Source organism: Bufo gargarizans, chromosome 1 (genome assembly GCF_014858855.1).
Source record: "Bufo gargarizans isolate SCDJY-AF-19 chromosome 1, ASM1485885v1, whole genome shotgun sequence".
NCBI classification, from domain to species: domain Eukaryota; kingdom Metazoa; phylum Chordata; class Amphibia; order Anura; family Bufonidae; genus Bufo; species Bufo gargarizans.
The window spans coordinates 382,504,657-382,517,753 of record NC_058080.1 but is presented as its reverse complement, the minus strand read 5'-3'; the positions used below and the strand labels follow the sequence as shown (position 1 = coordinate 382,517,753).

At 41.1% G+C, this 13,097-nt stretch overlaps 1 protein-coding gene across 1 annotated transcript in view; it reads right to left on the bottom strand.

Annotated features, from left to right (window-relative positions):
• Positions 1-13,097, bottom strand: part of CPAMD8 (C3 and PZP like alpha-2-macroglobulin domain containing 8) — a 147,080-nt gene that overhangs the window by 13,546 nt on the left and 120,437 nt on the right. The window contains exon 40 of the mRNA XM_044270309.1: positions 12,849-13,061. Within this exon, the coding sequence (XP_044126244.1) occupies positions 12,849-13,061 (213 nt within the window). The remainder of the gene's footprint in view (positions 1-12,848; positions 13,062-13,097) is intronic.

Below are 13,097 nucleotides of genomic sequence, written 5' to 3'. Positions count from 1 at the left end.
AGCTTATGGCACTGGGGGAGTAAAGCTGATGGCACTGGGGTGGGGAGGAGCTAATGGTAATGGGGTGGGGGAGAGCTGATGGCACTGGGGAAACGGACCGGATGGCACGGGGGAAAGCTGATGGCACTGGGGGGAACGGAGCTGATGGCACTGGGGGGAACTGATGCACTTGGGCTGATCGCACAGTGGGGAGCGAAGGGTGTTGGGGACTAATGGCAGGGGGTCTTATGAGTTTTTATAAAGGAAAACTGTCTATTAATTAATTTTTTCTTATTAGATTAATCGATTAATCATAAAAAATAATCGATAGAATACTCAATGACTAAAATAATTGTTTACTGCAGCCCTACATTAGACGCAGACCTCATTATCGAGAGAGTGCATAATCCACAAGTCTAAAAACCTAGCCTCTCATATACCTTGTGATGTTCTTGCGAGAATCACCATATAAAAGAAGTGATCTTAAAGACAGCAAGTCAGAAAAAAAACTATCCCTGACCGCTTCCAACAAATATTCTTACTTTCAGACCTATCTCCTGCTACTCTATTGAGACGCAGAGAGTTTGCAAGCCACAACAAAATTCTGAGACATCACAATATCCCCTATAAATGGTGTTTCCCTGGGAAACTAATTGTACACAGAAATTGATCTACTCATACATTTCTTTCTCCAAAAGATGCAGAAGCATTCATCAAAAACTGGGCAGTAGACGATCCCGAAGCGGGCGACATGTCCCCACACAAGTCTCCTCCAAGGAAGAGGCCCGCACCTCTTGCACAAGAATGGACAAAAGTCAGATCATCACCTAAATCCTAATATGTCCAATACCTGCTAATTTATTCTCCCCACCCAGATGGCAGCTTGGCGTGACACTCCGCCTCAACTACTGTTTCCATGCACTATCCTCGTTCTGTTTAAAACTGAACTCTTTATCCATCTTTTTCCGCTTCCCCCAAAATGAAGCTAATGATGCATACAAATGACTTTTTCTTTGTAATTTGGACTTTGTTTGGACTTTTTCTTTTTTTATAGCTTCCATGACAACAGCTGATGCACATGCTTGGACTCAGAGGTCTGATCCCCAAATCACGTCCTACCTACAGAAGAAAGTACCTGACCTTTTAAACCTCGGGCCACTAGTCTTGGTTACTATATTGCATGCCCATTTCTAAGATGTTACCTACTGTGCTCAATAGATGTTGACAGTTTGATCACACAGTCTTCCTTCTTTAGAACAAAATGGGAATTAAGATACTCTCTTTCAATGTAGATGCCCATCGTCTAGATAATGTTTTCTCATATCTACTATTCTCATGCTGTTCACAAGAAGAGAGGGGTAGTTATGGGATTCAAAAACACCATTGCATTTCAATTACATAAACAAATAATTGATGATGATGGTAGATTCATAATTGTAGTTTGTTTCTTGAATAATGTACTTTACACTATAGTGAACATCTATGCCCCCAACTCTAATCAGATCCGTTTCATTCGTTATCATTAAATATGATTAATGATATTAAACAAGGTTTTCTTCTAATTTGTACTGATTTGAACATTGTCCCTGATCCCACTGTTGACAAAAATCCATCTCTAATTGACGTGGGTCCCTCCAAGTTGCAGTCCCTTTTTCATTCTGAGGGTTTATTTGACATTTGGAGGATCTTATACATTAATGAAAGGGACTTCACTTTCTTCTCTAATCCAGATAAAAAATATTCCAGAATAGATCTATTTATATCAGACAAATGGCTTCTGCAAAGAGTAGATGAGTTCTCTATTTCCTCTATAACTTTGTCAGATCACACCCCAATCACATTAATACTTATGTGAACAATTCAGTTTTCCATTCTCCTCTCCATGGCGCCTAAATAATTCCCTTCTGACCAACTCAAACCTACAAGAAGTCAATGTTCACTCCCTTTCAGAATACTTTCAAATCAATGACAATGACATGGTTTATGACACTACTCTTTGGTGTGCCCATAAAGTATTCATAAGAGGTCACTTTTTAAAAATGGCCTCTGTTCAAAAGAAAAAAAAACACATAAATGCTCTAAACAAAGAATTCCATCTCCGTAGACTCAAAGCTTATCTGTCACGGAAGGTGTACAGAAAACTAGAAGACACAAAATGAAGATCCGACTGACTGGATCCAAAACTAAGGAACAAAAGGGAGAGCCCTGCATCAGACCTGGCTCTCTCCCTAACTGCTCAGCCTATGCAAAAATCCCAATGGTAGATGATCGCATATCCTCATACCTCGACTGTATAACACTTGAACACCCTATAATAGTGAGGGGACACGACCACTGGCTCCCTACACTTGATACGGAGGGAGTCAGGGTCACCTGGGATCCAGCAAACAGGAAAACACAAATGAACGAACAAAACTTATCTGTAGAAGACTCAGTAGTAGGATCAGCATGCACACACTCCAGGAAGTAATATAAACCGCAAGGTGATGCAGTATGGGGAGGGATTTAAAGGGATGCAATCAGTGCAATTACATGACAGCTGAGAGAGGCTAACGAAATGAGAAAATGAAAGCAAAACAAAAGGAACCTCAAGGAGGAGGTTCTGAAGGACGTCTGTCAGAGCTTCTCAGATGTCTGGTGGTGACATTATCACTATAGTCAAGGTAATAGAGCAAATAAACAATTGGCTAGACAAGTTAAATCTAAAAACCTAAATTCGAGAATCCCATTCATATATGACCAGCAAAACAATAAAATTATCAACTAATCTCTGAAGAATTCACAAATTACTACCGAGACCTATATAATCTCAGTACTTCGTCTTCTGGTCCTCACCCCGACATCACAAATATCAATCTCTTTTTAGATTCCATCTCCGTCCCAAAGATAACTACTCAACAACTAGACTCCCTTAAAAGCACAATATCCTCTAATGAAATACTTCAAGCCATTTCATCTCTATAACTAAATAAAACCCCGGGTCCTGATGGACTCACCATTGAATATTATAAAAAGTTTGCTAAGATTCTTACCCCTTACCTCCATCGAACCTTTAATCAAATAATAAAATCTGGATATATACCCACTGATTTGCTTCAAGCCCTTATTAAAACACTCCCTAAACCAGGTAAATCTCCAGATAGAGCCTCAAATTTCAGACCAATTTCACTACTCAATACGGATCTAAAGATTTACTCCAAAATATTAGCTTCCAGGCTAATTGATATTCTTCCAAATATTATTAAACATGACCAAATTGGCTTTATTAAAAATCGCCAATATTCTGATGGAACGAGAAGTTTCATTGATCTACAGACCTCCTGAACGCCTTATGTGCTCCTATCTTTGGATGTTGAGGAGGTGTTCGATAGGGTGCATTGGGACTATATTAAAGAAACCCAATTATGGCCCTTTATTCCTACCCTACAGCGTTAGTATACTCTTCAGGTTTTCTTTCAACTCCCTTTCCCATTTCTAATGGCACATGCCAAGGATGCCCTTTATCCCCCCTCATTTTTGCCCTGATAATGTAGCCCTTTGCAGAACATTTTAGATCCTTCCGATTAATATCTGTTGTGCCTTTTCATAGGTAAATACATTGATATCCAATTCATTCTAGTCAAGATGAATGTGCATTGCCTTTAAGAGCCATGCTCGACTATAGTTACAATTTTGTATGTCTTGAGTAGGCCAAATTAAGGTCGTACAAAGGTTTCTGCTTTTCAGTGTTATTCTTCTCATAAATGTACCAGTCTGAGAAGAGGACTCCTTGTCTACTTTTAAATTTATGACAAGAGATAAAGATAAGCTCTATGCAGCTGGTGATAATTACCTATACAATTAGGCATTTATTAATGAAGCAAAATATATAATATGTATGTATTCATTTAATGAGCCTTAGTCCTTAGCATAAGACAATCAGTAGAACATATAATATATATTATATTATACTGTTATATGTTATGAAGACAACATGTATCCAGTATATTATATATATTTCTCATTAGGAGAATCTTTGTCTCTAAAAGAGTGTCTGTGAAGATGTGTGTTTTGTAACCATGAATCACATCTTTAGGTATGACAAGAGGAGGTACTGATATCTCTGAGAAAGCAAAGCCATTGAAGTTATTTATGATCCACAAATAAACAGTGTGAGAAACATTCAGAGAGACGCCTAGAGGTCTGTCTCTAATTGCTACAAGTGTCAGAATTAATCCCTATAGCTTTGAATTAAAGCTTTTAAGGTCAAAATGTATAGAATACATTTTATTCAGACTTCCATAAGTTAACATTTTATACTATGATGCAAATAGCTTACACAGCAGTGCCACCTAGGTATGAGTAGGTGACATTACAACAGTAGCAAAAGTGCATTCTGGGTAAGGTTATGATGTCATATTTCGTATCAATAGTCACACCCATCCGACAGTGATTGGAAAGTTCCAAACTAGGAAGGTGTGTCTAACTGATAAGTTTGTGATCATAAACCATACACAGGGGGGAGACACACACACACACAAGAAAGAGAGGAAAGAGAAGTTAAGCTCTTTAGAGGGGTCTATCAAGATGAAAGCCATGGTGAGATGCGCTATGATGGACCACCCAGCTTTCCTAGGAGCAGAAGTGAGATTTCTACTAGGACTTGGTAAGAGACACAGAAAATGATATTTCATTTTATTAAGACTAATTTGATAGTGTGGGTGAAATTATACCATCTAGATTGGCGAATAAATACATTAATTAATTGATCATCTCCATATTGAGATGTAGTCTTAGGATACTGTGAGACTTCATTCTACCTGCAGAAGAATCAAGACTCATAATCTAGCAAAGCATTAAATAATTGCTTAGATATATATATATATATATATATATATATATATTGATAGAACATTCTTCGCCAAGCTAAGTGATGGATTCCCACAGGAAAGACTTATTTCAAGTCCTTCCCATTTAAGATATGATCTAGCAATGATCCTAGATCCCTGTTATTTGTCTTAATTGTCTTACCAAAGTTATATGTGTGAAAATAGTCCAGGATGGGGCGGAGGGATACAGTTATTTCTTCTAAGTTATATCCTTGAATGGATTTGCCCATCCTTGAGGTCATGTGATGTGTAATTGGTTAGAGGGGGGCAGAATGTATTTAGCATTCCATATTGATGTCTAGGATTAGACATGCCCGTCCTGATATCATGAGGTTTTCTCTGAACAGCAGTAATGTATATAACTTATGTTCCTACTTTGATATCCTAACCTAATAATAGCTTGGTTATAATGTGACAAGTTATTTCCACTCACATGTATTGTTAAGCTTGTAATGCTATATATATTCATTTGCATGTATCATTGTGTTTATTTACTTATATATGTTTATAACCTTGTGTAACCAATAAATCTGCATATTTTTATAAACCTGTGTATTATTGTATAATGCAGAACTACATGTTTTATCATTAACGTCATCTCACGTCAAAAAGAACTTATTTATCTGAGGAAATAGTCGGACTCAGATGTGAATTGTATCAATTAGGTTGTCAACAATTCACCAGGTCATGATTTTAAGAATTTATGAGAAATTTTATACATTTTATTTTTTTATGGTTAATTATTTCTTTGACCATAATTAATAATTCTTAATTGAATTATTACCACCCGACATAAAAGGAATGAAAACTGGCCTTGTAGAACACTGCATTGGGCTATTTGCAGATGGTTATCATTACTTCCAACCCAGCAACCTCTTCCGATGTCATTAACAATATCATTAGATCTTTCAGCTTAGCTTCGTACTATAAAGTTAATATATCTAAATCCCAAATGCTTAACCTAGGTCTTCCCAATTCCAATATCAATCACTTTAAAACCACGTTTGGATTTTCTATATCTAAAACTTCACTACTACCCTACTTAGGCATTTATCTTACCTTCCCAACATCAAACCTATTTGAACATAACTTTATCCTCCTATTAGAATCTATTAAAAGAAGCTTATCCTTAATTAAAACTACAAAATCTCTTATTGCTGGGCAAACAAGCAGCCATTAAAATGGTAATCTTACCCCAACATCCCAATTTATATCCCTAAAAGATATATTAGAAAATTACAATCTCTCTTAACCCACTTTATATGGGGAAATATTGGATTACACTTACCGGTAATCGGTTTTCTTTGAGCCTATGACAGCACCTCTGGAGACACCGCCTCCACCTCCTCAGGACAGAAAACAGGAACCAGAACCGCATTTAAAAGAAGGGATCATCCCCTCTATCTCCAGTCCTTTTCTCAAGAACTAAGAAACATAACATCTTAACAATCTGATAAATATATATATATATATATATATATATATATATACACAGATATACATCTCTATTCAAATTTTATATAGGGTTGGGAATTAACTGGGTGCTGTCATAAGCTCAAAGAAAACCGATTACCGTTAAGTGTTATCCAATATTTATTTTTCACCTATGACAGCACCACTGGAGAATAGGCAAGAATTTGTCTAGGGTGGGACCACAGCCTGAAGTACTTTACGACCAAAAGTAAGACCTTCATTAGAAGGTAACTGTAGTCTATAGTGTCTAAAAAAATGTATGTGGAGAGTTCCAGTTGGCTGCCTTACAAATCTGCTCTATCGAGGCAGAAGCTCTCTCTGCCCAAGACGTAGAGACTGATCTCATAGAGTGAGCCCCAAACCCTGAGGGTGGATCAGTCCCCCTAGAAGAGTAGGCTAAGGAAATGGCCTGTCTAATCCACCTAGCAATAGTGTGAGAAGAGGCTGCATATCCCTTCTTTGCTCCCTGCTTCCTTTGAAAAATGTCCTCCAAACTCTAAGGTAGATCTTAGAAATAACCTCTTTTCGATAAAATCTACCTCTTAATAAGAAGGCAGTCAGGTGCAGATTCTTCACCTCTGGGTGAAAAACTAGACCCTGGGACAGAAGCTCCTGAGATTCTGGAGGCACCCATGATGTTGCTATCGACATCTTGCGGAGCCAGGAAAACCACACCCTTCTTGGTCAAAGGGGAGCTATAACTATTACCGTGGCCTCCTCCTCTCTGATTTTTTTTAAGACAATTTTTTTTTTTGTGGGGGAAAGGCATACAGAAGGCCCTGCCTCCAAGATTGAGCCAGGGCGTCCAAAGCTCTCTGATGCTCCACCGGAGAAAGGTAAAAGAAGACTTCTACCTTCCTGTTTGCCCTGGTGGCAAAGAGATCTATCTCCGGAGTACCCCATAATACTGCCACTTGATTGAAAACCCCCTGATCTAAGGACCACTCTCCCTGGTTGATGACGACTGAGGAAGTCCGCTTTCACATTGTCCAAACACCTTACTGCAGAAAGAGATAATAGAGAAGCTTCTGCTAGGCTTAAAATCTGATGAGAGAGAGACACTAGGCCCTGAGCCCTTGTACCTCCCTGCCAGTTGATATAGGCCACTGCTGTTGTGTTGTCCGAATAGACCCTTACATTCCTGCCTTTGATGGTCGGGAGACTCTGTACTAAGGCTATCCTGATTGCATCCAATGTCCGAATGGGACAGAGATCTGTTGTCCCAAATCCCCTGCAATAGTGGGGACTCCACATGGGCTCCCATCCGTGGTTAAGGGGAGAACCGCCTCCCTGGTCCAAGGAACTCCTTTTTTTAGATCCATCCACCACCCCAAGGAATCTAGGGTCTGGGAGGATAGAGATATCTCTGTGCCCAGAGAGGGGAGACTTATGTCCCAATCTCGCAGGATCTGAGGCTGAAGAAGCCTTGAATGGTACTGGGCCCATTCCACCCCTGGAATAGTGGCTGTCATGAGACCCAGTACTGACATGGCTTCTCTTATAGTGACTGACGGAGATGAGAGAAGAAGCTGAACTCTTGATCTGATTAGTAAAGCTTTTTGCAGAGGTAACAGGCACTTCTGGGAACTGGAGTCCAAAATCATTCCTAGGAAACTGCATCTCTGGGCATAAGCTGGATTTTTCTAGGTTTATATCCCATCCCAGCTTCTCTAGAACTTCCCTCAACCAGGCAATCTGACCCTGAAGAATCTGACCTTACCGGGCCACCAGCAGAAAATCGTCTAGGTAAGGTATAATGATGATCCCCCTCTCCCTGACGTGGGCCATCATTTCCAAAACAATCTTTGTGAAAACCCTCGGAGCTTGAGCAAGACCGAAAGGTAATGCTCGGAATCAAAGAAGCAGAATCTCTCTTTCTAACTGAACTGCTACCCTCAGAAACCTTTGGTGGCTGAGATGAATGGGGACATGATAGTACGCATCCCTCAGGTCTACTGTGGCCATAAAGCAATCTGGGAAGAGATTGTTCACTGCTGACTTGGTGGACTCCATACGAAATCTCTCGTACTGCAGAAAATGGTTCAAACACTTCAAGTTTCTCATGGTCCGAAACGAGCCATTTGGCTTCTTGCCCAGAAAAAGAGTTGAATAAAACCCCTCTGTCAATTCCTGCTCTGGGACTCTTACCAGCACCCTTTTTTCTATCAGGGAAAAATCTTCTGTGATGATGGCAGATTGTTTTGCGGGATCTGAATGTTAATCTGTAATTACAAATCTCCCTACTGGAAAACTCTGAAATTTTAGTTTTACCCCCCCCCCCATTACAGAATGTATCCAAGGACTGTTGGAGATCTTCTGCCACTGAGCTGCAAAAATAGACAGATGACCCCCGACAGGTGCTCTGGCGTCATTGGGATTGCTTTTTTGTGACAACTGACCCGGAAAAAAGAAATCCCTTACTTTTTTTTTTACTCGGACCTGCAAATTGTTTTGCTCTTTCTTTGCCCGTAAAGCCCCCCTTATTAAATCTGGGATGGAAATACATTCTGGGTGCCTGACTAACAAAAAGGGAAAGCCCTTCTTTCTGTCCGAGGCCTTTTCTAGTGAGTCGTCAAGGACAGGCCCAAACAAAAACTGTCCTTGACAAGGAATAGCACAAAGTTTTGCCTTGGAACTAGCATCCCCATTTCAGGTCTTAAACCAAATAACCCAACGGGCAGAGTTGGATAAGGCGGAAGCTCTAGCGGAAAATCTTAAGGTATCCGCAGAAGCGTCAGCTAAGAAATCTAAGGCATTACTTATTGTAGGGAAGGAAGACAGTAACTGCTCCCTAGGGGTACCCCCTTTAATGTGAGCCTCTAATACTCAATCCACACCTTTGGGGATCTTGCAACAGATGTAGCGGCAACAGCAGGTTTAAAAGTCGCTGCAGAGACTTCCCAGTTTTTCTTTAAATAAACCTCTGCTCTCCTGTCCATCGGGTCCTTGAGTGAACCCATGTCCTCAAAAGGGAGTGCGGCTTTTTTGGACATTTTTGCTACTGGGGCATCAAGCTTAGGGCCCTATCCCAGGGGGCAGACAACTCCTCATCAAACGGATACTTCTGCTTCACCAAAGAAGGGACAAAAAACTTCCTATCCGGTCTTTTCCATTCTCTAACAATCACTTCTTGAATGTTCTTATGCACATCAAACACCTTCCTCTTCTTGGGAGCTAACCCTTCAAACAGAGTCCTGGACTGAATGCTGTGGCCTCTGATCATCTAACACCATAGTCGCCCGCCTTTACTAGGGAGTTAGTATTTTCCACATAAAATAGTGGTCTCCCTGCGTCCTCGTCCTCAGAAGACTCGTCTGATGACCCCCACTCTCCTTCTTCTTCCAGACCAGAAAGTATATGACTGTCACTGGAGGGGGAGTCTTTAGCAGCAGCAGAAGTACTGGGACGGTGCTTTATCAGACCGCTAACCGACTCTCTGACCTCTTCCTGCATCATCTGTTTTATGCTGCCAATAAAAGATGGAGCTTCCTCCTCCATTAATTTGCTGATACACCCTTGACATAGGGGTTTTGGCCAGGCAGAAGGAAGTTTCTTCTTACACACACCAAATCACTTGTCCATTACTCTGGAGATCTTCCTATAAGACTCCTTTTAAACCTAGGCAACAAGAAATGACCCCATAAGCATTAAGATAAATAATTTATGCTGGGGGTATAACCCCTCTTACCCCACAGTGGTACAGATGTATTATTGGTGGTCTCAGTGGGCTCAGCGCACTGTGCCTGCTGCATGTTTTATACAGTCAACACAGCCTGAATGGAGGAACTGACACGTTTTGCCACCCAGCATGGCAGTGAGCCGGCTGGGCTTTTCTCCTCGGCGCCTGCTTCCCTGCATCCCTCCCCTTCCAGTCCGCAGCGTCAGCTTCCTACCACCACCGCAACCCAGAAGTAAATGCAGATCATGATGCGGGCCGGCGGCCGAACATGCGAACACAGCCGCAGAGGTTCGCAGAAGCCCAGGAAGGCCAAGACCCTCTCAGGAACTGGGAAGGAGGATGGAAGGGGTAAGGATAGAGAAGGGAGCCCAGACTTGTGCAGCACCTCCTAGAGGAGACTTACGCCGCACGAGGTAACCCTCCACACACTATCTCAATAGCCAGGGCCCCCTCAGCTCTTTTCCTTGATATTGTCCAGCGGATCTGATTCCCTCCTGCCCCTTAGGACTGGAAACAGAACTGGAGATAGAGGGGATGATCCCTTCTTTTAAAGGCGGTTCTGGTTCCTGTTTCCTGTCTTGAGGAGGTGGAGACGGTCTCTCCAGGGGTGCTGTCATAGGTGAAAAAGAAAAAAAAACCTATAGTTAAAGCTTCAATCCTTATCTTTCACCCTAAACATGGAGGTCTAAACACTCCTTCATTATTTCACTACCATCAAGCTATAATTCTGGATCAAATTAGATCTCTACTTCTTAACGACTCTACTAAACTATGGATTCAAATTGAGTCTCATGGCCTACGCAACCACACCCTCTCTCACTATATAGCCTCTCAGGCCCTCCTTGGATCTCGTACCCAAACCCTATTTACAACACTTAAGGCAATTTTTTGCACGTGGAACTCTATTCCAAACAACACCACATTAATATACCACACGCTACATGAATACCGTCTCAATATACAGTATGTGAGATTGCTATCCTAGGTTTATCACTCTCCATGTGGAGATCTCTCCCGAATTGCCTAACTGGATTGATAACATCTTTGTCACTTTCAATCATCTCACAGTAAAATATAATATTCCTCCTACAGACTTTTTTAAATACTTACAAATTCGACACCTATTGCAATCACCCAGACTATCAAACACCAATACAGACACACATGGACTATATAATTGGCTCTACTGATATAACTTAAGCAATAGATGTATCTCTAAAGGTTACCAAGTTTTCAAGAATCTCTCTGACGATCCTCTCATCCAACTTAAAGATAAATGGCAGAGAGACCTCCAGACCACCATATCCTCGGATCAATGGTTGGACTCTTTCACTATTACCTCTAAACTTTCTAAAAATATTGCCAGGAAAATATTCTATCACTGGTACTACACTCCAGTGTACCTAAACAGATTTATCCCAGATATAACTCCAAACTGTTGGAGATGTCAAACATATAGTGGCACTTTCCTTCATCTATGGTGGTCATGCCCTGTAGTCCAGGGCCTCTGGGGACAGGTTTTTGGCCTCATATCCCATCTGAGTACTGAGACTCCCACTAATCTCTAGAATGAGAGGAGAGAAGCGTGTATTTAGCTCTCTCTCCTCGCTGCAGGAGACCAGAGTGAGACGGGCCCATAATCTTTCTACTGAGTCGGTCTCGCTTCCAGTCCTGCTCGCCAAATGCATGCTTCTCTCCTCTCATTCTAGAGATTGGTGGGGGTTTCAGCACTCAGACCCCCACTCATCTAAACCTTTGATATGTCCCTATAACATATGAAAAGTTTAATGAATGTACAGTGTCACTTTAAGGGAAAATATTTTACCGCTCACCTTGTCTTGGAGAGCATGCAAATATAAGTGTCCAGTTCCCATTTTCGGAGCTGACAATCCCTATTGTCCGGACAAGTATCCCTGAACATGACATTCCCCTCAGGGAATTGAAGGAAACTGTTTTATCACCATTTATGATGCGCATTCTTGCAGGATATACCATAGAATACGAAATATTACTTTGTTTCAGGAGTTATTTGACATCAATTAAAGTGGCTTTTTGCTCTTGTGACTCCATGGAGACGTCAGGAAATATTCATACTTTAGCATTATCATGCCTGATTTCTTGCTTTCATCTAGCCAATTCTAGGATTTTGTCCTGTAACTTTACAGTTAATCATCCTTGCTAATTGAGGTCTCAACAGAGCTCCTAGTACTGGGGGACATGCAGGTACACGATGCGCCCATTCCACTGCAAATGCAGAGGAGAAAGTGACATCCAGAAATAATTCTCAAATGCATTGTTCTAAAAAATCATCTGGAGTCTTACCTTTTACCCTTTCTTGAAGACCAATAATTCTGATATTTTTGCTCCAGAGTCATGTCATCAGATTTATGTTTAGTCATTAGAGTCATTGATCTTGCTGGTTAATTAGGTTTTACAGGCATTAATGGCTGCCAGAACCTGGTCTATGACCTGTTTTAAAGTGAGCCCTTCTACATGGTCATCTGATGCTGAGTCCGCTAATGCTAATTCATGCTGGCGGAGGCTTTGATTTGAATTGTGTGCTGTGGCCCTCCTCTGGCTCCAGTCTAGCAAACTCTGCAGCCAATCTGTGGTATGTTATGATCTCAGTCAGACCATGTCTCTGACCAGAGAGCTCCCCTGTAGGGACTCCGTTAGAGCATAACACATTACACTAATCAATGCAATGTTCTTCTGTGGACCTCTTTATCTAGGACTATAAAGAGAACAATAGAGTTGTCGTACTTTCATCCTAATACTACTAATCTACAATTACACTAGCAGATGTTATATTTACTAACAGGTTTCCTTTAAATACGTTAAAGCCTTACCTGCGATGCAGTGTGACATTGCCACACGCTCTATCCTGGTGTTATTCCTGCATGCTGTAACTTCCATCTGACACTGATTCTGATAAAGAATACCATCAGATCCACACACTGGGTCGCCATCATACCCACAGTCTCTATAGCACATACAGTGTTCAAAATGTTCCTCTTCAGGGCATGGGTATCCACCAGTACAGGGGCCAGTGGGAGTAAAACCTACAAGAAAAATATATAGTCTAGTCACTCTAATAT